Raw genomic sequence first — 27,378 nt, 5'->3', positions numbered from 1 at the left:
GCGGCACCGATGCACCAGGTGCAATCGTGCGAGGGGTCTGTGCAAAGGGTCGGTGCAAGGGGCGTGCGAGGGCCGGGCGAGGTGGCCGGGCGGGTGCACGCCGGGGCGGCACCGATGCACCTGATGCAATTGTGCAAGGGATCCGTGCAAAGAGTCCGTGCAAGGCAAGCAAGGGGCCGTGCGAGGGCCGTGCAAGGAGACCGGGCAGGTGCACGCCAGCGATGCACCAATGCAGCACGTGCAATCGTGCAAGGGGTCCGTGCAAGGGGCGTGCAAGAGGGATGCAAGGAGGCCAGGCGGGTGCACACCAGCGATGCACTGTTGCACCGGGTGCAATCGTGCAAGGGGCGTGTGAGGGCTGTGCAAAGACCTCGTGCAAGGGGGCCGTGCAAGGAGACCGGGCACGTGCACGCCAGCGATGCACCGATGCACCAGGTGCAATCGTGCAAGGGGTCCGTGCAAGGGGCGTGCAAGGGGGGTGCAAGGAGACCAGGTGTGTGCACACCAGCGATGCCGCAATGCACCAGGTGCAATCGTGCAAGGGATCCGTGCAAAGACCCCGTGTGAGGGGGCCGTGCAAGGAGGCCAGGCGGGTGCACGCCAGCGATGCACCGATGCACCAGGTGCAATCGTGCAAGGGGCGTGCGAGGGGCGTGCAAGGGGGGTGCAAGAAGACTGGGCACGTGCACGCCAGCGATGCACTGATGCACCAGGTGCAATCGTGCAAGGGGTCCGTGCGAGGGGGCGTGCAAGGGGGGTGCAAGGAGGCCAGGCGCGTGCACGCCAGCGATGCACCGATGCACCAGGTGCAATCGTGCAAGGGGTCCGTGCAAGGGGCGTGCGAGGGGGGTGCAAGGGGTGTGCAAGGGGGGTGCAAGGAGGCCGGGCGCGTGCACACCAGCGATGCAGCAATGCACCAGGTGCAATCGTGCAAGGGGTCCGTGCAAGGGGCGTGCGAGGGGGGTGCAAGGAGGCCGGGCGCATGCACACCAGCGATGCAGCAATGCACCAGGTGCAATCGTGCAAGGGGTCCGTGCAAGGGGCGTGCAAGGGCCGTGCAAAGACCCCGTGTGAGGGGGCCGTGCAAGGAGGCCAGGCGGGTGCACGCCAGCGATGCACCGATGCACCAGGTGCAATCGTGCAAGGGGCGTGCGAGGTGCGTGCAAGGGGGGTGCAAGGAGACCAGGTGTGTGCACACCAGTGATGCATCAATGCACCGGGTGCAATCGTGCAAGGGGTCCGTGCAAGGGGCGTGCAAGGGGGGTGCAAGGGGCGTGCAAGGGGGGTGCAAGGAGACCGGGCGCGTGCACCCCAGCGATGCACCGATGCACTGGGTGCAATCGTGCAAGGGGTCCGTGCAAAGACCCCGTGCAAGGGCCGTGCAAGGTGGCCGGGCGCGTGCACACCAGCGATGCACTGATGCACCAGGTGCAATCGTGCAAGGGGTCCGTGCAAAGACCCCGTGCGAGGGGGCCGTGCAAGGAGACCGGGCGCGTGCACGCCAGCAATGCACCGATGCACTGGGTGCAATCGTGCAAGGGGTCCGTGCAAGGGGGCGTGCAAGGAGGCCGGGCGCATGCACACCAGCGATGCAGCAATGCACCAGGTGCAATCGTGCAAGGGGCGTGCAAGGGGGCCGTGCGAGGGCCGTGCAAGGAGACCGGGCGGGTGCACACCAGCGATGCAGCAATGCACCAGGTACAATCGTGCAAGTGGTCCGTGCAAGGGGCGTGCAAGGGGGGTGCAAGGAGACCGGGCGCGTGCACACCAGCGATGCCGCAATGCACCAGGTGCAATCGTGCAAGGGGTCCGTGCAAAGACCCCGTGCGAGGGGGCCGTGCAAGGAGGCCGGGCGCGTGCACACCAGCGATGCACCGATGCACCAGGTGCAATCGTGCAAGGGGTCCGTGCGAGGGCCCCGTGCGAGGGCCCCGTGCAAAGACCCCGTGCGAGGGCCCCGTGCGAGGGCCCCGTGCAAAGACCCCGTGCGAGGGCCCCGTGCGAGGGGGCCGGGCGGGTGCTGGCCGGGGCCGCCCCCGCCGTCCGGGCCGCAGTCGTGCGAGGGCCCCGTGCGAGGCGCCGGCGCTCCCCCTCCCCCTCCGCCCCCCCCCCCCCGCTTTGCGCAGCGCCGCCGCCGCCGCAGCCCCCCGGACGCCGGGGCCCCCCCTCCCCCCCCGCCCCGCCCCCGCCCGGACGCCTGGGCCCCCGCCGCCGCCCCGCCATGAAGGACCGGACGCAGGAGCTGCGCAGCGTGAGCCCCCCCCCCCCCCACCCCAACCCCCTCCCCGAAACCCACCGCCGCCGGGTGGGTGCTGCCGGGGGGGCCGGGGGGGCTGCGGCGGGGGCTGGGGGGGGCTGGGCTGCAATGGGGGGGCTGCAGTGGGTGCATGCGGCTGCAGTGGGTGCGGGGGGGTTGCAATGGGTGCAATGCGGTGCAGTGGGTGCTATGGGGTGCGGGGGGGGTGCAGGGGGGTGTGCAATGGGGGCTGTGGGTGCAATGGGGGCTGTGGGTGCAATGGGTGCAATGGGGGGCGGGGGGGCTGCAGTGGGTGCATGAGGCTGCAGTGGGTGCGGGGGAGTTGCAATGGGTGCAATGGGGTGCAGTGGGTGCTATGGGTTGCTATGGGGTGCGGGGGGTGCAATGGGGGCTGTGGGTGCAATGGGTGCAATGGGGACGGGGGGCTGCAGTGGGTGCATGAGGCTGCAGTGGGTGCGGGGGGGTTGCAATGGGTGCAATGGGGTGCAGTGGGTGCTATGGGGTGCGGGGGGGTGTGCAATGGGGGCTGTGGGTGCAATGGGGGCTGTGGGTGCAATGGGTGCAATGGGGGATGGGGGGGCTGCAGTGGGTGCATGAGGCTGCAATGGGTGCGGGGGGGTTGCAATGGGTGCAATGGGGTGCAGTGGGTGCTATGGGGTGCAGGGGGGTGCAATGGGGGCTGTGGGTGCAATGGGTGCAATGGGGGATGGGGGGGCTGCAGTGGGTGCATGAGGCTGCAGTGGGTGCGGGGGGGTTGCAATGGGTGCAATGGGGTGCAGTGGGTGCTATGGGGTGCGGGGGGGGTGCAGGGGGGTGTGCAATGGGGGCTGTGAGTGCAATGGGGGCTGTGGGTGCAATGGGTGCAATGGGGGCGGGGGGGCTGCAGTGGGTGCATGAGGCTGCAATGGGTGCGGGGGGGTTGCAATGGGTGCAATGGGGTGCAGTGGGTGCTATGGGGTGCAGGGGGGTGCAGGGGGGTGTGCAATGGGGGCTGTGAGTGCAATGGGGGCTGTGGGTGCAATGGGTGCAATGGGGGCGGGGGGGCTGCAGTGGGTGCATGAGGCTGCAATGGGTGCGGGGGGGTTGCAATGGGTGCAATGGGGTGCAGTGGGTGCTATGGGGTGCAGTGGGTGCTATGGGTTGCTATGGGGTGCAGGGGGGTGCAATGGGGGCTGTGGGTGCAATGGGGGCTGTGGGTGCAATGGGTGCAATGGGGGGCGGGGGGGCTGCAGTGGGTGCATGAGGCTGCAGTGGGTGCGGGGGGGTTGCAATGGGTGCAATGCGGTGCAGTGGGTGCTATGGGGTGCGGGGGGGTGTGCAATGGGGGCTGTGGGTGCAATGGGGGCTGTGGGTGCAATGGGTGCAATGGGGGATGGGGGGGCTGCAGTGGGTGCATGAGGCTGCAATGGGTGCGGGGGGGGTTGCAATGGGTGCAATGGGGTGCAGTGGGTGCTATGGGGTGCGGGGGGGTGCAGGGGGGTGTGCAATGGGCGCTGTGGGTGCAATGGGGGCTGTGGGTGCAATGGGTGCAATGGGGGATGGGGGGCTGCAGTGGGTGCATGAGGCTGCAATGGGTGCGGGGGGGTTGCAATGGGTGCAATGGGGTGCAGTGGGTGCAATGGGGTGCAGTGGGTGCTATGGGGTGCAGTGGGTTGCTATGGGGTGCAATGGGGGCTGTGGGTGCAATGGGGGCTGTGGGTGCAATGGGTGCAATGGGGGATGGGGGGGCTGCAGTGGGTGCATGAGGCTGCAGTGGGTGCGGGGGGGTTGCAATGGGTGCAATGGGGTGCAGTGGGTGCAATGGGGTGCAGTGGGTGCAATGGGGTGCGGGGGGGTGCAGGGGGGTGCAATGGGGGCTGTGGGTGCAATGGGGGCTGTGGGTGCAATGGGTGCAATTGGGGATGGGGGGGCAGTGGGTGCATGAGGCTGCAATGGGTGCGGGGGGGTTGCAATGGGTGCAATGGGGTGCAGTGGGTGCTATGGGGTGCAGTGGGTGCTATGGGTTGCTATGGGGTGCAGGGGGGTGCAATGGGGGCTGTGGGTGCAATGGGTGCAATGGGGGGCGGGGGGGCTGCAGTGGGTGCATGAGGCTGCAATGGGTGCGGGGGGGTTGCAATGGGTGCAATGGGGTGCAGTGGGTGCAATGGGGTGCAGTGGGTGCTATGGGTTGCTATGGGGTGCAGGGGGGTGCAATGGGGGCTGTGGGTGCAATGGGGGCTGTGGGTGCAATGGGTGCAATGGGGGGCGGGGGGGCTGCAGTGGGTGCATGAGGCTGCAATGGGTGCGGGGGGGTTGCAATGGGTGCAATGGGGTGCAGTGGGTGCTATGGGGTGCGGGGGGGTGCTATGGGGTGCGGGGGTGTGTGCAATGGGGGCTGTGGGTGCAATGGGTGCAATGGGGGATGGGGGGGCTGCAGTGGGTGCATGAGGCTGCAATGGGTGCAGGGGGGTTGCAACGGGTGCAATGGGGTGCAGTGGGTGCTATGGGGTGCAGTGGGTGCTATGGGGTGCGGGGGGGTGCAGGGAGGTTTGCAATGGGGGCTGTGGGTGCAATGGGTGCAATGGGGGATGGGGGGGCTGCAGTGGGTGCATGCGGCTGCAATGGGTGTGGGGGGGTTGCAATGGGTGCAATGGGGTGCAGTGGGTGCTATGGGTTGCTATGGGGTGCTATGGGGTGCAATGGGGGCTGTGGGTGCAATGGGTGCAATGGGGGGCGGGGGGGCTGCAGTGGGTGCATGCGGCTGCAATGGGTGTAGGGGGGTTGCAATGGGTGCAATGGGGTGCAGTGGGTGCTATGGGTTGCTATGGGGTGCAGGGGGGTGCAATGGGGGCTGTGGGTGCAATGGGTGCAATGGGGGCGGGGGGGCTGCAGTGGGTGCATGAGGCTGCAGTGGGTGCGGGGGGGTTGCAATGGGTGCAATGGGGTGCAGTGGGTGCTATGGGGTGCAGTGGGTGCTATGGGTTGCTATGGGGTGCAGGGGGGTGCAATGGGGGCTGTGGGTGCAATGGGTGCAATGGGGGATGGGGGGGCTGCAGTGGGTGCATGATGCTGCAATGGGGGCAATGGGGTGCAATGGGGGTTGTGGGGTGCTATGGGGGCTGTGGGGTGCTATGGGTGCAATGGGGGCAGTGGGGTGCAATGGGTGCTATGGGGTGCAATGGGGGCTGTGGGTGCAATGGGTGCAATGGGGGGCAGGGGGTGCAATGGGTGCATGATGCTGCAATGGGTGCTATGGGGTGCAATGGGGTCTGTGGGGTGCTATGGGGTGCTATGTGGTGCGGGGGGGTGTGCAATGGGTGCAATGGGGGCTGTGGGTGCTATGGGGTGCAGGGGGGTTTGCAATGGGTGCTGTGGGTGCAATGGGTGCAATGGGGGGGTGCAATGGGTGCATGATGCTGCAATGGGTGCGGGGGGTTGCAATGGGGGCTGTGGGGTGCAATGGGTGAAGGGGGTGCAATGGGTGCAGGGGGGTGCAATGGGGGCCGGGGGGGCTGCAATGGGTGCAGGATGCTGCAGTGGGTGCAGGGGCTCTGCACGGGGGGCAATGGGTGCAGTGGGGTGCAGTGGGGGCTATAGGGTGCTATGGGGGGCGGTGGGGTTTGCAATGGGTGCTTGATGCTGCAATGGGTGCTGGGGGGTGCTATGGGGGCTGTGGGGGGCAGTGGGTTCTGCAATGGGTGCTGTGGGGTGCAATGGGTGCAGGGGGGCTGCAATGGGTGCATGATGCTGCAGTGGGTGCAGGGGCTCTGCACTGGGTGCTCTGGGGTGCTCTGGGGTGCATGATGCTGCAATGGGGGCTGTGGGGTGCAGTGGGCTCTGCAATGGGTGCTGTGGGGTGCTATGGGTGCAGGGGGTGCAATGGGTGCTATAGGGTGCTCTGGGGTGCAGGGGGGGTCTGCAATGGGTGCATGATGCTGCAGTGGGTGCAGGGGCTCTGCACTGGGTGCTCTGGGGTGCTCTGGGGTGCATGATGCTGCAATGGGGGCTGTGGGGTGCAGTGGGCTCTGCAATGGGTGCTGTGGGGTGCTATGGGTGCAGGGGGTGCAATGGGTGCTATAGGGTGCTCTGGGGTGCAGGGGGGGTCTGCAATGGGTGCATGATGCTGCAGTGGGTGCAGGGGCTCTGCACTGGGTGCTCTGGGGTGCTCTGGGGTGCATGATGCTGCAATGGGGGCTGTGGGGTGCAGTGGGCTCTGCAATGGGTGCTGTGGGGTGCTATGGGTGCAGGGGGTGCAATGGGTGCTATAGGGTGCTCTGGGGTGCAGGGGGGGTCTGCAATGGGTGCATGATGCTGCAATGGGTGCAGGGGCTCTGCACTGGGTGCTCTGGGGTGCTCTGGGGTGCATGATGCTGCAATGGGGGCTGTGGGGTGCAGTGGGCTCTGCAATGGGTGCTGTGGGGTGCAATGGGTGCAGGGGGTGCAATGGGTGCCATAGGGTGCTCTGGGGTGCAGGGGGGGTCTGCAATGGGTGCATGATGCTGCAATGGGTGCAGGGGCTCTGCACTGGGTGCTCTGGGGTGCTCTGGGGTGCATGATGCTGCAATGGGGGCTGTGGGGTGCAGTGGGCTCTGCAATGGGTGCTGTGGGGTGCTATGGGTGCAGGGGGTGCAATGGGTGCTATAGGGTGCTCTGGGGTGCAGGGGGGGTCTGCAATGGGTGCATGATGCTGCAGTGGGTGCAGGGGCTCTGCACTGGGTGCTCTGGGGTGCTCTGGGGTGCTGTGGGGTGCTCTGGGTGCAGGGGGGTGCAATGGGTGCTATGGAGTGCACTGGGGGCTGTGGGGTGCAATAGCCTCTGCAACGGGTGCCGTGGGGGGCAATGGGTGCTGTGGGGTGCTCTGGGGTGCTCTGGGGTGCATGATGCTGCAATGGGGGCTGTGGGGTGCAGGGGGGTCTGCAATGGGTGCTGTGGGGTGCTATGGGTGCAGGGGGTGCAATGGGTGCTATAGGGTGCTCTGGGGTGCAGGGGGGGTCTGCAATGGGTGCATGATGCTGCAGTGGGTGCAGGGGCTCTGCACTGGGTGCTCTGGGGTGCTCTGGGGTGCTGTGGGGTGCTCTGGGTGCAGGGGGGTGCAATGGGTGCTATGGAGTGCACTGGGGGCTGTGGGGTGCAATAGCCTCTGCAACGGGTGCCGTGGGGGGCAATGGGTGCTGTGGGGTGCTCTGGGGTGCTCTGGGGTGCATGATGCTGCAATGGGGGCTGTGGGGTGCAGGGGGGTCTGCAATGGGTGCAGGGGGTGCTCTGGGTGCTCTGGGTGCTCTGGGGGCTAAGGGGGACAGTGGGGGCTGTGGGGGGCAAGGGGTGCAGTGGGTGCAATGGGTGCCATAGGGTGCTCTGGGGTGCAGGGGGGCTGCAGTGGGTGCAGTGGGTGCAATGGGTGCAGTGGGGTGCAATGGGTGCCATAGGGTGCAATGGGTGCCATAGGGTGCTCTGGGGTGCAGGGGGGCTGCAATGGGTGCATGATGCTGCAATGGGTGCAGGGGCTCTGCACTGGGTGCTCTGGGGGGCAACGGGGGCTGCGGGGGGCAGTGGGGTTTGCAATGGGTGCAATGGGGGCAGTGGGGTGCAATGGGTGCTGTGGGGTGCAGTGGGGGGCTGCAATGGGTGCATGATGCTGCAGTGGGTGCGGGGGGGTGCAATGGGCTCTGCAATGGGTGCAGGGGGTGCTCTGGGGTGCTCTGGGGTGCTCTGGGTGCAGTGGGGTGCAATGGATGCTCTAGGGTGCTCTGGGGTGCAGGGGGCTCTGCAGTGGGTGCAGTGGGGGGCAATGGGTGCCATAGGGTGCAATGGGGTGCAGAGGGGTCTGCAATGGGTGCATGATGCTGCAGTGGGTGCAGGGGCTCTGCAGTGGGTGCAATGGGGGCAGTGGGGTGCTATGGGGTGCAGGGGGGTGCAATGGGCTCTGCAATGGGTGCATGGTGCTGCAATGGGTGCTATGGGGTGCAATGGGGGCTGTGGAGGGCAATGGGTGCTGTAGGGTGCAGTGGGTGCAGTGGGGTGCAATAAGCTCTGCAATGGGTGCAGTGGGGTGCAAGGGGGGCTGTGGGGTGCTATGGGGCTTGCAATGGGTGCTATGGGGTGCAATGGGTGCAGGAGGGGCAGTGGGGTTTGCAATGGGTGCAATGGGCGCTATAGGGTGCTATGGGGGGCAGGGGGGTTTGCAATGGGCGCATGATGCTGCGATGGGTGCCGTAGGGTGCAATGGGTGCTATGGGGGGCAATGAGGTTTGCAATGGCTGCAGGGGGGTGCTGTGGGTGCTATGGGGTGCACTGGGGGCTGTGGGGTGCTATGGGGTCCTATGGGTGCTGTGGGGTGCATTGGGCTCTGCAATGGGGGCTATGGGGGCAATGGGTGCAGAGGGGTGCAGTGGGCTCTGCAATGGGTGCAGGGGCTGCAATGGGTGCAGGGGGGGTGCAATGGGTGCAGGGGGGTGCAGGGAGGTGCAATGGGTGCGGGGGGGCTGCAATGGGTGCAGCGGGGGGTGCAATGGGTGCAGGGGGTGCAGGGAGGTGCAATGGGTGCAGGGGGGCTGCAATGGGTGCAGGGGCTGCAATGGGTGCAGGGGGGTTGCAATGGGTGCAGGGGGGTGCAGGGAGGTGCAATGGGTGCAGGGGGGGCTGCAATGGGTGCAGGGGGGGTGCAATGGGTGCAGGGGGGTGCAGGGAGGTGCAATGGGTGCAGGGGGGCTGCAATGGGTGCAGGGGGGTGCAGGGAGGTGCAATGGGTGCAGGGGCTGCAATGGGTGCAGGGGGGGTGCAGGGGGGCTGCAAGGGGTGCACTGGGTGCTATAGGGTGCAATGGGTGCAGCGAGGGTTTGCAGTGGGTGCTCGTGGGTGCTGTGGGGTGCCGGGGGCTCTGCAAGGGGTGCTCGGCGCTGCAGGCTGCGATGGGTGCGTGGGGGCTGCAGTGGGTGCAGGGGGGGCAATGGGTGCAGCGGGGGTGCTGTGGGGCGCATATGGGTGCAAGGGGTGCTGGGGTGCAGAGGGGTCAATGAGGGTTTGCGGCGGGTGCTGTGGGGCACAGTGGGTGCTGTGGGGTGCAACGGGTGCTGTGGGGTGTGCAATGGGTGCTGTGGGGTGCTATGGGGCCCAGGGGGTGCAATGGGCTGAGCAATGGGTGCTATGGGGCACACTGGGTGCTATAGGGTGCAGAGGTGTGCGGGGGGGTGCACTGGGTGCAAGGGCTGCTATGGGGTGAGCACTGGGTGCTATGGGGTGTGCAATGGGTGCAGAGGGGTGCAGAAGGGTGCAGGGGGGTGCAATGGGTGCAGTGGGTGCTGTGGGGTGTGCACTGGGTGCAGAGGGGTGCAGGGGGTGCAGAAGGGTGCAGTGGGTGCTATGGGGCGAGCACTGGGTGCTGTGGGGTGTGCAATGGGTGCTATGGGGTGTGCAATGGGTGCAGAGGGATGCGGGGGGGTGCACTGGGTGCAGTGGCTGCTATGGGGCGAGCACTGGGTGCTATGGGGTGTGCAATGGGTGCAGAGGGGTGCAGGGGGTGCAGAAGGGTACAGGGGGGTGCAATGGGGCGAGCACTGGGTGCTGTGGGGTGTGCACTGGGTGCAGAGGGGTGCAGGGGGTGCAGAAGGGTGCAGGGGGCTGCAATGGGTGCAGTGGGTGCTGTGGGGTGTGCAATGGGTGCAGAGGGGTGCAGGGGGTGCAGAAGGGTGCAGGGGGCTGCAATGGGTGCTGTGGGGTGTGCACTGGGTGCAGAGGGGTGCAGAAGGGTGCAGGGGTGTGCAATGGGTGCTGTGGGGTGTGCACTGGGTGCAGAGGGGTGCAGAAGGGTGCAGGGGGGTGCAGGGGGTGCTGAGGGGTGTGCAATGGGTGCAGAGGGGTGCAGAAGGGTGCAGGGGGTACAGTGGGTGCAGTGGGTGCTGTGGGGTGTGCAGTGGGTGCTATCGGGTGTGCAATGGGTGCAGAGGGATGCGGGGGGGGTGCAATGGGTGCAGTGGCTGCTATGGGGCAAGCACTGGGTGCTGTGGGGTGTGCAATGGGTGCTGTGGGGTGTGCAATGGGTGCAGAGGGGTGCAGGGGGGTGCACTGGGTGCAGGGGCTGCAATGGGGTGAGCACTGGGTGCTATGGGGCGCACTGGGTGCTGTGGGTGCACTGGGTGCTGTGGGGTGCAGTCGGTGTAGGGGGGTGCAATGGGGTGAATACCGGGTGCTGTGGGTGCACTGCGTGCTGTGGGGTGTGCAATGGGTGTGCAGGTGTGTGCAGGTGTGTGCAGGTGTGTGCAGGGTGTACAGGTGTGTGCAGGGTGTACAGGTGTGTGCAGGGTGTGCAGGTGTGTACAGGTGTGTGCAGGTGTGTACAGGTGTGTACAGGTGTGTGCAGGTGTGTGCAGGTGTGTACAGGTGTGTACAGGGTGTGTGCAGGTGTGTACAGGTGTGTGCAGGGTGTGTGCAGGTGTGTGTGCAGGTGTGTACAGGTGTGTACAGGTGTGTGCAGGTGTGTACAGGTGTGTGCAGGGTGTGTGCAGGTGTGTGCAGGTGTGTGCAGGTGTGTGCAGGGTGTGTACAGGTGTGTGCAGGGTGTGTACAGGTGTGTACAGGTGTGTACAGGTGTGTGCAGGTGTGTACAGGTGTGTACAGGTGTGTGCAGGTGTGTACAGGTGTGTACAGGTGTGTACAGGTGTGTGCAGGGTGTGTACAGGTGTGTGCAGGTGTGTGCAGGTGTGTGCAGGGTGTGTGCAGGTGTGTGCAGGGTGTGTGCAGGTGTGTGTGCAGGTGTGTACAGGTGTGTACAGGTGTGTGCAGGTGTGTACAGGTGTGTGCAGGGTGTGTGCAGGTGTGTGCAGGTGTGTACAGGTGTGTGCAGGTGTGTACAGGTGTGTGCAGGTGTGTACAGGTGTGTGCAGGTGTGTGCAGGTGTGTGTGCAGGTGTGTACAGGTGTGTACAGGTGTGTGCAGGTGTGTACAGGTGTGTACAGGTGTGTACAGGTGTGTGCAGGTGTGTACAGGTGTGTGCAGGGTGTGTGCAGGTGTGTGTGCAGGTGTGTACAGGTGTGTACAGGTGTGTGCAGGTGTGTACAGGTGTGTGCAGGGTGTGTGCAGGTGTGTGCAGGTGTGTACAGGTGTGTGCAGGTGTGTACAGGTGTGTGCAGGGTGTGTGCAGGGTGTGTACAGGTGTGTGCAGGTGTGTGCAGGTGTGTGCAGGTGTGTACAGGTGTGTGCAGGGTGTGTACAGGTGTGTACAGGTGTGTACAGGTGTGTACAGGTGTGTGCAGGTGTGTGCAGGTGTGTGTACAGGTGTGTACAGGTGTGTGCAGGTGTGTACAGGTGTGTACAGGTGTGTGCAGGGTGTGTACAGGTGTGTGCAGGTGTGTGCAGGTGTGTGCAGGTGTGTACAGGGTGTGTACAGGTGTGTGCAGGGTGTGTGCAGGTGTGTGCAGGTGTGTGCAGGTGTGTACAGGTGTGTGCAGGGTGTGTACAGGTGTGTGCAGGTGTGTACAGGTGTGTGCAGGTGTGTACAGGTGTGTACAGGTGTGTGCAGGGTGTGTACAGGTGTGTGCAGGTGTGTGCAGGTGTGTGCAGGTGTGTGCAGGGTGTGTACAGGTGTGTGCAGGTGTGTACAGGTGTGTGCAGGGTGTGTACAGGTGTGTGCAGGTGTGTGCAGGGTGTGTGCAGGTGTGTGCAGGGTGTGTACAGGTGTGTACAGGTGTGTACAGGTGTGTGCAGGTGTGTACAGGTGTGTGCAGGGTGTGTACAGGTGTGTACAGGTGTGTACAGGTGTGTGCAGGGTGTGTACAGGTGTGTACAGGTGTGTACAGGTGTGTGCAGGTGTGTACAGGTGTGTACAGGTGTGTGCAGGGTGTGTACAGGTGTGTGCAGGTGTGTGCAGGTGTGTGCAGGGTGTGTGCAGGTGTGTACAGGTGTGTACAGGTGTGTGCAGGTGTGTACAGGTGTGTGCAGGGTGTGTGCAGGTGTGTGTGCAGGTGTGTACAGGTGTGTACAGGTGTGTGCAGGTGTGTACAGGTGTGTGCAGGGTGTGTGCAGGTGTGTGCAGGTGTGTACAGGTGTGTGCAGGTGTGTACAGGTGTGTGCAGGGTGTGTGCAGGGTGTGTACAGGTGTGTGCAGGTGTGTGCAGGTGTGTGCAGGTGTGTACAGGTGTGTGCAGGGTGTGTACAGGTGTGTACAGGTGTGTACAGGTGTGTACAGGTGTGTGCAGGTGTGTGCAGGTGTGTGTACAGGTGTGTACAGGTGTGTGCAGGTGTGTACAGGTGTGTACAGGTGTGTGCAGGGTGTGTACAGGTGTGTGCAGGTGTGTGCAGGTGTGTGCAGGTGTGTACAGGGTGTGTACAGGTGTGTGCAGGGTGTGTGCAGGTGTGTGCAGGTGTGTGCAGGTGTGTACAGGTGTGTGCAGGGTGTGTACAGGTGTGTGCAGGTGTGTACAGGTGTGTGCAGGTGTGTACAGGTGTGTACAGGTGTGTGCAGGGTGTGTACAGGTGTGTGCAGGTGTGTGCAGGTGTGTGCAGGTGTGTACAGGGTGTGTACAGGTGTGTGCAGGGTGTGTGCAGGTGTGTGCAGGTGTGTGCAGGCGTGTGCAGGTGTGTGCAGGTGTGTGCAGGGTGTGTACAGGTGTGTGCAGGTGTGTGCAGGGTGTGTGCAGGTGTGTACAGGTGTGTACAGGTGTGTGCAGGGTGTGTGCAGGGTGTGTACAGGTGTGTGCAGGTGTGTGCAGGTGTGTGCAGGTGTGTACAGGGTGTGTACAGGTGTGTGCAGGGTGTGTGCAGGTGTGTGCAGGTGTGTGCAGGCGTGTGCAGGTGTGTGCAGGTGTGTGCAGGGTGTGTACAGGTGTGTACAGGTGTGTGCAGGGTGTGTACAGGTGTGTACAGGTGTGTACAGGTGTGTGCAGGTGTGTACAGGGTGTGTACAGGTGTGTGCAGGGTGTGTGCAGGTGTGTGCAGGTGTGTGCAGGCGTGTGCAGGTGTGTGCAGGTGTGTGCAGGGTGTGTACAGGTGTGTGCAGGTGTGTGCAGGGTGTGTGCAGGTGTGTACAGGTGTGTACAGGTGTGTGCAGGTGTGTACAGGTGTGTGCAGGGTGTGTGCAGGTGTGTGCAGGTGTGTACAGGTGTGTGCAGGTGTGTACAGGTGTGTGCAGGGTGTGTACAGGTGTGTGCAGGTGTGTGCAGGTGTGTGCAGGTGTGTGCAGGTGTGTGCAGGTGTGTACAGGGTGTGTACAGGTGTGTGCAGGTGTGTGCAGGTGTGTACAGGTGTGTACAGGTGTGTGCAGGTGTGTGCAGGGTGTGTACAGGTGTGTGCAGGTGTGTACAGGTGTGTACAGGTGTGTACAGGTGTGTACAGGTGTGTGCAGGTGTGTGCAGGTGTGTACAGGTGTGTACAGGTGTGTGCAGGTGTGTGCAGGGTGTGTGCAGGTGTGTACAGGTGTGTACAGGTGTGTGCAGGTGTGTACAGGTGTGTGCAGGGTGTGTGCAGGTGTGTGCAGGTGTGTACAGGTGTGTGCAGGTGTGTACAGGTGTGTGCAGGGTGTGTGCAGGGTGTGTACAGGTGTGTGCAGGTGTGTGCAGGTGTGTGCAGGTGTGTACAGGTGTGTGCAGGGTGTGTACAGGTGTGTACAGGTGTGTACAGGTGTGTACAGGTGTGTGCAGGGTGTGTGCAGGGTGTGTGCAGGTGTGTGCAGGTGTGTACAGGTGTGTACAGGTGTGTGCAGGTGTGTGCAAGTGTGTACAGGTGTGTGCAGGTGTGTACAGGTGTGTACAGGTGTGTGCAGGGTGTGTGCAGGTGTGTGCAGGTGTGTACAGGTGTGTACAGGTGTGTACAGGTGTGTACAGGTGTGTGCAGGTGTGTACAGGTGTGTACAGGTGTGTGCAGGTGTGTACAGGTGTGTACAGGTGTGTACAGGTGTGTACAGGTGTGTACAGGTGTGTACAGGGTGTGTACAGGTGTGTACAGGTGTGTGCAGGTGTGTGCAAGTGTGTGCAGGTGTGTGCAGGTGTGTGCAGGTGTGTGCAGGGTGTGTACAGGTGTGTGCAGGTGTGTACAGGTGTGTACAGGTGTGTACAGGTGTGTACAGGTGTGTGCAGGTGTGTGCAGGTGTGTACAGGTGTGTACAGGTGTGTGCAGGTGTGTGCAGGGTGTGTACAGGTGTGTACAGGTGTGTACAGGTGTGTGCAGGTGTGTACAGGTGTGTGCAGGGTGTGTGCAGGTGTGTGCAGGTGTGTACAGGTGTGTGCAGGTGTGTGCAGGTGTGTACAGGTGTGTGCAGGGTGTGTACAGGTGTGTGCAGGTGTGTGCAGGTGTGTGCAGGTGTGTACAGGTGTGTGCAGGGTGTGTACAGGTGTGTACAGGTGTGTACAGGTGTGTGCAGGGTGTGTGCAGGGTGTGTACAGGTGTGTACAGGGTGTGTACAGGTGTGTACAGGGTGTGTACAGGTGTGTACAGGTGTGTACAGGTGTGTGCAGGTGTGTGCAGGTGTGTACAGGTGTGTACAGGTGTGTGCAGGGTGTGTGCAGGGTGTGTGCAGGTGTGTGCAGGTGTGTGTACAGGTGTGTGCAGGTGTGTGCAGGTGTGTACAGGTGTGTACAGGTGTGTGCAGGGTGTGTACAGGTGTGTGCAGGTGTGTGCAGGTGTGTGCAGGTGTGTACAGGGTGTGTACAGGTGTGTGCAGGGTGTGTGCAGGTGTGTGCAGGTGTGTGCAGGTGTGTACAGGTGTGTGCAGGTGTGTGTAGGTGTGTACAGGTGTGTGCAGGTGTGTGCAGGGTGTGTGCAGGTGTGTGCAGGTGTGTACAGGTGTGTGCAGGGTGTGTGCAGGGTGTGTACAGGTGTGTACAGGGTGTGTACAGGTGTGTGCAGGTGTGTGCAGGTGTGTACAGGTGTGTGCAGGTGTGTACAGGTGTGTACAGGTGTGTGCAGGTGTGTGCAGGTGTGTGCAGGTGTGTGCAGGGTGTGTACAGGTGTGTACAGGGTGTGTACAGGTGTGTACAGGTGTGTGCAGGGTGTGCAGGTGTGTACAGGTGTGTGCAGGGTGTGTGCAGGGTGTGTACAGGTGTGTACAGGGTGTGTACAGGTGTGTACAGGTGTGTGCAGGGTGTGCAGGTGTGTACAGGTGTGTGCAGGGTGTGTGCAGGTGTGTGCAGGTGTGTACAGGTGTGTGCAGGGTGTGTACAGGTGTGTGCAGGCGTGTGCAGGTGTGTGCAGGTGTGTGCAGGGTGTGTGCAGGTGTGTACAGGTGTGTACAGGTGTGTGCAGGGTGTGTACAGGTGTGTGCAGGTGTGTACAGGTGTGTGCAGGTGTGTGCAGGGTGTGTGCAGGTGTGTGCAGGTGTGTACAGGTGTGTACAGGTGTGTGCAGGTGTGTACAGGTGTGTGCAGGTGTGTGCAGGGTGTGTGCAGGTGTGTACAGGTGTGTACAGGTGTGTGCAGGTGTGTGCAGGTGTGTACAGGTGTGTACAGGTGTGTGCAGGTGTGTGCAGGTGTGTGCAGGGTGTGTGCAGGGTGTGTACAGGTGTGTGCAGGTGTGTACAGGTGTGTGCAGGTGTGTGCAGGTGTGTAGAGGTGTGTACAGGTGTGTACAGGTGTGTGCAGGGTGTGTACAGGTGTGTGCAGGTGTGTGCAGGTGTGTGCAGGTGTGTGCAGGTGTGTACAGGGTGTGTGCAGGTGTGTGCAGGTGTGTACAGGTGTGTACAGGTGTGTGCAGGTGTGTGCAGGTGTGTAGAGGTGTGTACAGGTGTGTACAGGTGTGTGCAGGTGTGTGCAGGGTGTGTACAGGTGTGTACAGGTGTGTACAGGTGTGTACAGGGTGTGTACAGGTGTGTGCAGGTGTGTGCAGGTGTGTGCAGGTGTGTGCAGGTGTGTACAGGTGTGTGCAGGTGTGTGCAGGTGTGTACAGGTGTGTGCAGGGTGTGTACAGGTGTGTGCAGGTGTGTACAGGTGTGTACAGGTGTGTACAGGTGTGTGCAGGTGTGTACAGGTGTGTGCAGGTGTGTGCAGGTGTGTACAGGTGTGTACAGGTGTGTGCAGGTGTGTAGAGGTGTGTGCAGGTGTGTACAGGTGTGTGCAGGTGTGTGCAGGTGTGTACAGGCGTGTGCAGGCGTGTGCAGGTGTGTACAGGTGTGTGCAGGTGTGTGCAGGTGTGTACAGGTGTGTGCAGGGTGTGTGCAGGTGTGTACAGGTGTGTGCAGGTGTGTACAGGTGTGTGCAGGTGTGTGCAGGTGTGTACAGGGTGTGTACAGGGTGTGTACAGGTGTGTACAGGTGTGTACAGGTGTGTACAGGTGTGTGCAGGGTGTGTACAGGTGTGTGCAGGTGTGTGCAGGTGTGTGCAGGGTGTGTACAGGTGTGTACAGGTGTGTGCAGGCGTGTGCAGGCGTGTGCAGGGTGTGCAGGCGTGTGCAGGCGTGTGCAGGCGTGTTCAGGCGTGTTCAGGCGTGTGCAGGCGTGTGCAGGCGTGTGCAGGGTGTGCAGGCGTGTGCTGGCGTGTGCGAGGCGTGTGCAGGCGTGTTCAGGCGTGTGCAGGCGTGTGCAGGCGTGTGCAGGGTGTGCAGGCGTGTGCAGGCGTGTACAGGTGTGTACAGGTGTGTGCAGGTGTGTGCAGGTGTGTGCAGGTGTGTACAGGTGTGTACAGGCGTGTGCAGGTGTGTACAGGCGTGTGCTGGCGTGTGCAGGGTGTGCAGGCGTGTGCAGGCGTGTGCGAGGCGTGTTCAGGCGTGTTCAGGCGTGTGCAGGCGTGTGCAGGCGTGTTCAGGCGTGTGCAGGCGTGTGCAGCCGTGTGCACACGGACACGCGTGTGGCTGCGTGTCCCCCCCTGGGGTGGGGGGAGGGGAGGGAGCAGGTCCCGGACACCTGGGTCCCCCCAGGAAGGAGCGCTGTGATTGGCCGATTCCCCCTGAGCTCAGCTGCCAATCAGCTGCCGGGATCCCTCCCGTGCTATGCAAATGAGGGCGCCCACGTAGCCAATGAGCTGCCGGGAGAGGGGCTGTATGCAAATGATGTGGGCGGGGCAGCCAATCAGGGGCCAGCACGGGTGGGTGGAGATCTGTATGCAAATGAGGCTTGCAACCAGCCAATCCCGCGGGGGCGGGCTGTGCTGCAGGGGCGGGGCCATGCAAATGAGGGGCATGCAAATTAGGGTGAGCAGGGAGGCGGGCTCCTTTATGCAAATGAGCCGGGCCACGCAGCCAATCAGAGGGGCCGGCAGCGCCGGAGCATCGTGCCATGCGGATGAGTCACAGGGCTCGGCCAATCACAGGGCTCCTCGCTGCCCCCGTAGGCAAATGAGCTCATGGCAGCAGCCAATGGCTGCGCAGCGCCCCCTCCCCCCCCCCCGGGGGCCCCCACGTGGGGCTGTATGCAAATGAGCTGGGGGAGGCAGCCAATGGCTGAGCGGCTCCGTTCCTGTCAATGGGGCACCGGGATGTTGGGGTGGGGGGAGGGGAGCCCCCCCGGACGCCTGGGCCCCTCCCGGACGCCTGGGTCCCTCCCGGACGCCTGGGCCCCTCCCGGACGCCTGGGTCCCTCCCGGACGCCTGGGCCCCCCCCGGACGCCTGGGTCCCTCCCGGACGCCTGGGCCCCTCCCGGACACCTGGGCCCCTCCAGGACACCTGGGCCCCTCCCGGACGCCTGGGCCCCTCCAGGACACCTGGGCCCCCCCTGGACACCTGGGTCCTCCTGGACACCTGGGCCCCTCCCGGACACCTGGGTCCCCCCCGGACACCTGGGTCCCTTCCCCGGACGCCTGGGCCCCTCCCGGACACCTGGGTCCCTTCCCCGGACGCCTGGGTCCCTCCCGGACGCCTGGGCCCCTCCCGGACACCTGGGCCCCTCCAGGACACCTGGGCCCCTCCCGGACGCCTGGGCCCCTCCAGGACACCTGGGCCCCCCCTGGACACCTGGGTCCTCCTGGATGCCTGGGCCCCTCCCGGACACCTGGGTCCCCCCCGGACACCTGGGTCCCTTCCCCGGACGCCTGGGCCCCTCCCGGACACCTGGGTCCCTTCCCCGGACGCCTGGGTCCCCCCGGACACCTGGGTCCCTTCCCCGGACGCCTGGGTCCCCCCGGACACCTGGGCCCCTCCCGGACACCTGGGTCCCTTCCCCGGACGCCTGGGCCCCTCCCGGACACCTGGGCCCCTCCCTGGACACCTGGGCCCCTCCCCGGACACCTGGGCCCCTTCCCCGGACACCTGGGTCCCTCCCCGGACACCTGGGTCCTCCCGGACGCCTGGGCCCCTCCCGGACACCTGGGCCCCCCCCTGGACACCTGGGTCCCTCCCGGACGCCTGGGTCCCTCCCGGACACCTGGGCCCCTCCCCGGACGCCTGGGCCCTCCCCGGACACCTGGGTCCCTCCCAAACACCTGGGCCCCTTCCCCGGACACCTGGGCCCCTCCCCAGACGCCTGGGTCCCTCCCGGACACCTGGGCCCCTTCCCCGGACGCCTGGGCCCCTTCTCTGGACACCTGGGCCCCTCCCCGGACGCCTGGGTCCCCCCCGGACACCTGGGCCCTCCCGGTTGCCCCCCGCAGGCCAAGGACAGCGACGATGAGGAGGAGGTCGTCCACGTCGACCGCGACCACTTCATGGACGAGTTCTTCGAGCAGGTCGGGGCTCCCGGGGGCTATGGGGGGCCGGGACCCCCCCCCAGACCCTATAGGGGACCACAACCCCCCACTGGACCCTCTATAGGGCTGTGACCCTCATTGGACCCTGTAGAGGACCACGATCCCCCACTGGACCCTCTACGGCACCTTCTCCTCCCGTTGGACCCTATAGAGGACCATGATGCCCCCTTTAGACCTTCTACGGGGCTGTGACCCTCATTGGACCCTGTAGAGGACCATGACCCCCCCCACTGGACCCTCTAGGGGACCTTCCTCCCTCTTGGACCCCATAGAGGACCATGACCCCCCCCACTGGACCCTCTAGGGGACCTTCCTCCCTCTTGGACCCCATAGAGGACCATGACCCCCCCCCACTGGACCCTCTAGGGGACCTTCTCCTCCCCATTGGACCCTGTAGAGGACCACGATCCCCCATTGGACCCTCTATGGGGCTGGGACCCTCATTGGACCCTATAGAGGACCATGACCCCCCCTCCCACATTGGACCTATATGAGACTGGGACCCCTACTGGACCCTGTAGATGACCATGATGCCCCATTGGACCCTCTAGGGGACCTTCTCTCCCCGTTGGACCCTATAGAGGACCATGACCCCCCAATAGACCCTCTATGGGGCTGTGACCCCTATTGGACCCTACAGAGGACCATGACCCCCCACTGGACCTCTATGGGGCTGTGACCCCTATTGGACCCTATAGAGGACCATGACCCCCAATAGACCCTCTATGGGGCTGTGATCCCTATTGGACCCTATAGAGGACCATGACCCCCCCCATTGGACCTATATGAGGCTGTGACCCCTATTGGACCCTGTAGAGGACCATGACTCCCCATTGGACCCAATAGGAGACCTTCCCTCCCCATTGGACCCTGTAGAGGACCATGACGCCCCCATTGGAGCCTTTAGGGGCCCTTCCCCTCCCCTACACGTCCCCCCCGCCCCTCCGCGTGTCTCCTTCCCCCCCCCCCACCGCGGCCCACACGCGTGTGGCCCCGGCGGCGGCAGGTGGAGGAGATCCGCGGCTGCATCGAGAAGCTCTCGGAGGACGTGGAGCAGGTGAAGAAGCAGCACAGCGCCATCCTGGCCGCCCCCAACCCCGACGAGAGTGAGTCGGCCGCACGCGTGTGACCCGCCGGCGTCACGCCAGCCACACGCCGGGCGACACGCGTGTGACACCTCCCCCCCCACCCCCCCGCAGAGACCAAGCAGGAGCTCGAGGACCTCACGGCCGACATCAAGAAGACGGCCAACAAGGTGCGCTCCAAGTTGAAAGGTGAGAGCCCGGCGGCCATCTCGGCCGCGGCGGCCATCTCGGCGCGGCGGGGGGGGCGGCCATCTCGGTGGGGTGGCCGTCTCGGTGGGGTGGTCTCCTGGTCCGAGGCGGCCGTCTTGGCTGGGGTGGTCTCCTTGTCCAGGGTGGCCATCTTGGCTGGGGTGGCCGTCTTAGCAGGTTGGTCTCCTTGTCCAGGGTGGCCATCTTGGCTGGGGTGGCCGTCTTAGCAGGTTGGTCTCCTTGTCCAGGGTGGCCATCTTGGCTGGGGTGGCCGTCTTAGCAGGTTGGTCTCCTTGTCCTAGGGTGGACACCTTGGCCGGGGTGGACATCTCAGTAGGGTGGTCTGCATGGCGTTGGGGGGTGGCCAGTTTGGCTGGGGTAGCCGTCTTGGCATGGCAGCCTATGCAGTGGGGTTGGCCATCTTGGCTGGGGTGGACATCTTAGTAGGGTGGTCTCCTGGTCCAGGGTGGACACCTTGGCCAGGGTGGACATCTCGGTAGGGTGGCCTGCCTGGTGGGGAGGGGGGTGGCCATTTTGGCTGGGGTAGCCATTTTGGCATGGCAACCTATGCAGTGGCCATCTTGGCTGGGGTGGCCATCTTGGTGGCACGATTGGGTTGGACGGCTTATCCAAGGTCACCATCTTGGCGGGACAGCCATCTTGGCTTGGGAAGCCATCTTGGTGGGGTGGCCATCCTGGTGGGGGCAGCTATCTTGTGCAGGGTGGTCACCTTGTGCAGGGTGGTCACCTTGTGCTGGGTAGACATCTTGGTGGGGCGGCCATCTTGGTGGGGTGGTCATCTTGGTGGGGTGGCCGAGCATGGGCTGGGGAGGGTGGGGGAAGGAAGCATCTTGTCCAGGGTGGCCATCTTGTCCAGGGTGGCCATCTTGTCCAGGGCGGCCATCTTGTTTAGGGCAGCAAGCCGCCTTGCCCAACCTACTGCAGCGGGTCAGCGGCAGCCATCTTGATGGGACGGGTGGGTGGGAAGGGGGGGAGGTTGGCGGTAATTACCCGCCGGGTGAGGTCGCCAAAGGAGGAAGGGGTGTTGGGGGGGGGGTCACACCACCGCCCCCCTCCCACCCCCCGCCCCCGGCAGCCATCGAGCAGAGCATCGAGCAGGAGGAAGGGCTGAACCGCTCCTCGGCCGACCTGCGCATCCGGAAAACGCAGGTACCTTCCCCACCCCGCCGCCCCTCTTCCTCCTCCTCCTCCTCCTCCTCGGCCCCCGCGCCCACGCCACCTCCTCCCCCCGTCTCCCCAGCACTCGACTCTGTCCCGCAAGTTCGTGGAGGTGATGACGGAGTACAACGCCACCCAGTCCAAGTACCGCGACCGGTGCAAGGACAGGATCCAGAGGCAGCTGGAGATCAGTAGGTCCCGGGCGGGCGAGGGGGAAACGGGGTCTGCGGGGGGACGCGGTGGTGGTGGGGGGGAGTGCCCCGTCACCTCCCGCCCCCACACCCCGTCTCTCCGCAGCCGGCCGGACCACCACCAACGAGGAGCTGGAGGACATGCTGGAGAGCGGGAAGCTGGCCATCTTCACCGATGACGTATGTGAGCCCCTGGGCCTAGAGCCTGTTGAGTCACCTAGAACCCAATGCAGTACCTAGAGCCCAGTGAGATGCCTCCCCCCCACCACTGCGTCACCTAGAAGCCACCAAGTCACCTAAGATTCGGAGAAGTACCTAGAACCCAGGGAGGTATCTGGAGCCTGTTGAGGTACCTAGAACCCAATGAGATGCCCCCAAATTACTCCGCCACCTAGAAACCACCAAGTCACCCAAGACCCGGAGAGGTACTTAGAACCCAGGGAGGTACCTGAAACCTGTCGAGGTTCCTGGTGCCTCTTGAGTTACCTAGAACCGAGTGAGAGGCTTTAAATCACTGTGTGGCCTAATAACCAGCAAGTCACTTAGAGCCCATTGAGATACCTGGAGCCCACTGAACTACCTAGAGCCTAAACAGACCCACAGAGCCTGTTGGGGCCCCTGGGAGCTTTGCCGGCGGGGGGGCGGCCATTGGCTGCCCTTCTACGCCCCGACCTACGGCTGCCCCCACTCCCCTGTCCCTCCCGCCAGATCAAGATGGACTCACAGATGACGAAACAGGCCCTGAACGAGATCGAGACGCGACACAACGAGATCATCAAGCTGGAAACGAGCATCCGGGAGCTGCACGACATGTTTGTGGACATGGCGATGCTGGTAGAGAGCCAGGTATGGTGGGGCCTGGTGGGGGTGGGGGGGCTGGAGCCCACTGGACTATCTGAACTGTAAAGAAAATGTGTCGGCTTCCTTAAAACCCCTCCAGCGCCCATCGAGGCAGCCAAGGCCTATTGGCTCACCTAGAACCCACTGAACGCATCTAGATGCTACATCTAGGGCAGCCTGGTTCACCCAGATCCCACTAAAACACCCAGAGCTTGTTGGACTGTCTGGGAGCCATCAAAGCACAGCGAGTCCATCAGGTCATCTAGTACCCACGGAAAAACCTGGAGCCTACCGGCTTGCCTAGAACGCATCGCAAAGGCCTAGAGCCCGTGGAAAACATCTAGAGCGCACTAGATAACCTAAAACCCATCAGAACCGCTAGAGCCCATTGGGTCATCTAGGACCACTCGCACCAGCCAGCACGCACTGAGCCACCTAGAGCCCATCGCGTCATCTAGAGCCTGTTGCAATCACCCAGAGCCCCCTGGCTCGGGTAAGGCCCGTTGCAAACATCTAGAGGCCATGACAGGCACCTTGAGCCTGCCAAGTCACCTCGAGCCCACCGCAAACACCTCGAGCCCACTGAAAAAAAAGCCCCTAGAGATCATTGCCTCATCCAGAAACCATCAAACCCACCAGAGCCCGCTGGATCATCTAGAACCCATCGGGAAACCTACTGCTCCTGGGCTCATCTAGAACCCATCAGGCGACCCGCAAGGCATTGAGACACCTAGAACCCGGTGCATCATCTAGAGCATGTTGCAAGCGCCCAGAGCCCATTGGCTCATCTAACCCCCCCCCTTACAAAGAGCTAGAACCCCTGGAAAGCACCTAGAGGCCCTTGGGTCACCTAGAACCGCCCCTTCCTGAAGCCACCTCACGGGCTCACGTAGCGGCTGTTGAAACCTCTGGGGCCCACCCGTTGAGACACCTAGAACCGGTCGAGATGGCGGGGAAGGGGGCCGGGACCGAGCGGGCGGCTCAGGGCGGGGATCTGGCTGGCAGGGCGAGATGATCGACCGCATCGAGTACAACGTGGAGCACTCGGTCGACTACGTGGAACGGGCCGTGTCGGACACCAAAAAAGCCGTAAAGTACCAGAGCAAGGCCCGGAGGGTGAGTGAGGGGCCGGGGCTGGGGGGCGGGGGGCACGGACCGGGAGCCCGGACGCCTGGGCCCCCCCCCTCCTCCATCCCCGGGGAGGCCACCGCCCGTCCCCCTCCGCCTCCCTCCCGCCGTATAACGCTCCTCTCTTCTCTCCTCTCTGCTCCCCGCGCTGCCCGGATGCCTTTTTTGGGGGTAACGTAGAAGAAAATCATGATCATAATTTGTTGCGTGGTGCTCGGGGTGGTCTTGGCCTCCTCCATCGGGGGCACGCTGGGCTTGTAGGGCCCCGGCGCGCCCCCGCTTCAGTCATTAACGCCCCCCCCACCCCCCACCGCCCCCCCTCCATCCCCCGATAACGAGAATAACCATTTAAGCGAGAATAAGAATAAATTAAAAGACAATTGTTCACGCGAACGGACATAACAGCACGTGGTCCGGTCAGCGCGGACCCGGGCGGCCCGGCCCGGGGCCGGCAAATCTAAGCGGCTCATCGGCCTCCATCCATCCCCGTCATCTCGCTGCCCGGACGCCTGGGCCCTCCTCGCTCCCTCCTTCCTCCGCCAACCCGCCATCGCGGCCGCCCCATCCATGCGCTGCGCTTGTGGCCCCGGGGGGGTGAGGTGGGGAGGGGGGAACCCCACGGCGGAGGTGCCGGCAGCCCGGTCAGGGGGGACCACGCGGGCTCCCCGGAGCCCGGGGACGAGGTCGGCGCCAACGTGGTGCCAGGCCGGGAAGAGAATCGGGACCCGGCACCAGGGTGGAAGAGACACCTGGGTCCCACCGGGGGCTGGAGGTGTCCGGGGTGGCCCTAGAGGGGGGCTACTTGGGGGGCAAGACAGGTCGGGGGGGCAGAGGTTCGGGGGGGGGCCTAGAGGGGCACCTTGGGGGCAGTTGGCTTGGGTGACCCTAGAGAGGAGCCATGGGGGCCATTGGGTTGGGTCAACCCTAGAGAGGGGTCAGGGGTTGGGTTGACCCTAGAGCGGGACCATGAGGGCAGTTGGGTTGGGACAACTCTATAGTGAGGTCACAGGTTGGGCTGGCCCTAGAGAAGGGTCACGGGTGGGGTTGACCTTAGAAGGGGATCGTGGGTTGGGTTGGGTCAACCCTAGAGGCAGGTCAAACATCGGCTTGGGTTGACCCTAGAGCACAGTTATGGGGGGCAGTTGGGTTGGGATGACCCCACAGAGGGGTTGGGGGGGCGTGTAGACCCTAGAAAGGGGTCATGGCTCGGGCCAGCTTGGCCTGGCCCTAGAGGGGGGGGTCGCAGGGTGGCCCTGGACGGGGCTATGGGTCAGGCTGGCCCCGGAAGAGGGTCGTGGGGTGGGGTGGGTTGGGTTGATCCATGCCCGGGCGGGGGCATGGGCTGCCCTGGCCCCGGGGGAGGGGTCCGCTGGGGACGCCGTGGGGCCGGAGGTGGCCCCGCGCCCTCCCGCCGCCCACCCCACGGAGCTGGCCCAGGCGGCGCCATCACCCGCCCGACTAACCCGCTAACCACCCATCTGAGCGGCTAACCACCCGCCCAACCAGCCAGGTGGCCACCCATCCGACCAGCTAACGACCCCTCATCTAACCAGCTAACCAACCAGCCGACCAGCTAACCAACCAGCCAACCAACCAGCCAGCCACCCATCCAATCGGTTGGCCACCCATCCAAGCAGCTAACCACCCATCTAACCAGCTAGGCAACCAACCAGCTAACCAACCAGCCCCACATCCAACCAGCCAACAGCCACACATGCAGCCAGCTAACCAACCAGCCAACCAGCTAACCAACCAGCCAACCAGCTAACCAACCAGCCAACTGCTCATCTAACCAACTCACCAGCCATCCAACCAGCTAACCACCCACCCACCCATCCGATCAGCTAACCACCCATCTAAAGTACTAACCAGCTGACCACCCAATTAACCAACCACCTAACTAGCTAACCACCCACGTGTCTGCCCACCATCCAACCAGCTAACCAACCACCCAACTAACCCGCTGATCATGCAGCCAGCCAGCTAACCAACCAACTCATCACCCAACCAACCCATCGCCCAACCAACTCATCACCCAACCAACCCATCGCCCAACCAACTCATCACCCAACCAACCCATCGCCCAACCAACCCATCACCCAACCAACCCACTCATCACCCAATCTATCACCCAACCAACCCATCGCCCAACCAACCCACTTATCACCCAACCAACCCATCACCCAGCTCACCAACCAACTCTTCACCCAACCAACCCATCGCCCAACTGACCCATCACCCACCCACCCTACTAACTACCCACCCGCCCACCCATCCAACTAAGCCACCGCCCAGCCAACTACCCGGTGGCTCCACCCGCGACCAACCCACCCAATCGCCTGCTGACCCAACAGGCCACCCACTACCCCTCTACCCACCTACCTGACCAACCAGCCGACCAGCTGGTCATGCCCGACCAATCGCCGGTGACTACCCACTAACTAGTGAACTGAGTGGCCAATCGCTCGCCCAACTACCCCTCCGATGACCCAACTACCCCATTACCCCCCCAACTCCCCCGTCAATGACCCAAACACCCCCCCAGTGACTCAAATGCCCCCTCACCCACCCAACTACCCCATCGATGACCCAACCACACCATTGATGACCCAACCATCCCCCCAAAGACCCAACTATCCCGTCACCCACCCAACCCCCCCACCAATGACGTAACTACTCCATTAATGACTCAACTACCTCATCAACGATCCAATTAACCCAGTGACCCAACTGTCCCCTCAATGACCCAACTGTCCCTTCAATGACCCAACCATCCCAATGACCCAACCGTCCCTTCAATGACCGAACTGTCCCCTCAATGACCCAACTGTCCTCTCAATGACCCAACCACCCCAATGACCCAACTGTCCCCTCAATGACTCAACCGTCCCTTCAATGACACAACCACCCTCCCAATTACCCAACCGTCCCCTCAATGACCCAACTGTCCCCTCAATGACCCAACTGTCCCCTCAATGACTCAACCGTCCCTTCAATGACACAACCACCCTCCCAATTACCCAACTGTCCCCTCAATGACCCAACCACCCCCTCAATGACCCAACTGTCTCCTCAATGACTCAACCGTCCCTTCAATGACACAACCACCCTCCCAATTACCCAACTGTCCCCTCAATGACCCAACCACCCCCTCAATGACCCAACTGTCCCCTCAATGACTCAACCGTCCCTTCAATGACACAACCACCCTCCCAATTACCCAACCGTCCCCTCAATGACCCAACCACCCCCTCAATGACCCAACTGTCCCCTCAATGACTCAACCGTCCCTTCAATGACACAACCACCCTCCCAATTACCCAACCGTCCCCTCAATGACCCAACCGTCCCCTCAATGACCCAACCGCCCAATGACCCAACCGTCCCTGCAACGTCTCAACCAACTCCCCAATGGCCCAACCATCCCCTCGATGACACAACTATCCCCTGGACGACCCAACCGCCCCCCCATCACCCACCTACCCCATTGCCCACCCTGCCAATCATCCGCCCACCCATCTACCCCACCCCCTCACCCATGACCCCCCCACCGCTGCCACCCCGACCGAGGACCCCGAACCCGCCTTAGATTGCCCGCCTCGCGGGGGCCGCCGTCGCCACCATGCCCGCGCGCCGCCCTCCCCGCCCCCTCCCCGTGCCGCGGCGGGGGCTGGAAGTTTGGGGGGGGAGGGGAGGGAAACGCCCCCGGCCCCCCGGCCCCCGAGCTCTGTATCGTTCCCCTCGTGGTCTGTGATGTATTTGCTACGAAACCCCTGCCACAAACGCACCCGCCTCCGCCTCTGTCCTTCCTTCCGCCGCCGCCTCCCGGGGGTCCCGTGGGTGGGTGGGCGGGAGGGAGCCGACGAACACGGGGCACCCGGAGCTCCCAGGGGATCCCTACGGCTCCTGCATGGTCCCTGCGGCTCCTCCG

General features: G+C 63.6%; 1 protein-coding gene across 2 annotated transcripts; it reads left to right on the top strand.

Annotated features, from left to right (window-relative positions):
- The first annotated feature begins 2,184 nt into the window (after nt 1–2,184).
- Nucleotides 2,185–26,706, top strand: STX1B (syntaxin 1B). Of its 2 annotated transcripts, none has more exons than XM_068923324.1 (10): nt 2,185–2,251; nt 18,740–18,814; nt 19,842–19,941; nt 20,035–20,109; nt 21,206–21,279; nt 21,371–21,479; nt 21,586–21,659; nt 22,188–22,325; nt 23,325–23,435; nt 23,628–26,706. In XM_068923324.1, the coding sequence occupies exons 1-10, from the start codon at nt 2,222–2,224 to the stop codon at nt 23,706–23,708; spliced, it is 867 nt and encodes a 288-aa protein (XP_068779425.1). In that variant the 5' UTR covers nt 2,185–2,221; the 3' UTR covers nt 23,709–26,706. The 2 variants fall into 2 exon arrangements, with proteins under 2 accessions (XP_068779425.1, XP_068779426.1); XM_068923325.1 differs by lacking the exon at nt 2,185–2,251 and adding an exon at nt 2,287–2,305.
- The last annotated feature ends 672 nt before the right edge of the window (nt 26,707–27,378 follow it).

Source organism: Struthio camelus, chromosome 32 (assembly GCF_040807025.1).
Source record: "Struthio camelus isolate bStrCam1 chromosome 32, bStrCam1.hap1, whole genome shotgun sequence".
NCBI classification, from domain to species: domain Eukaryota; kingdom Metazoa; phylum Chordata; class Aves; order Struthioniformes; family Struthionidae; genus Struthio; species Struthio camelus.
This window is presented reverse-complemented; position numbering and strand designations above follow the sequence as displayed.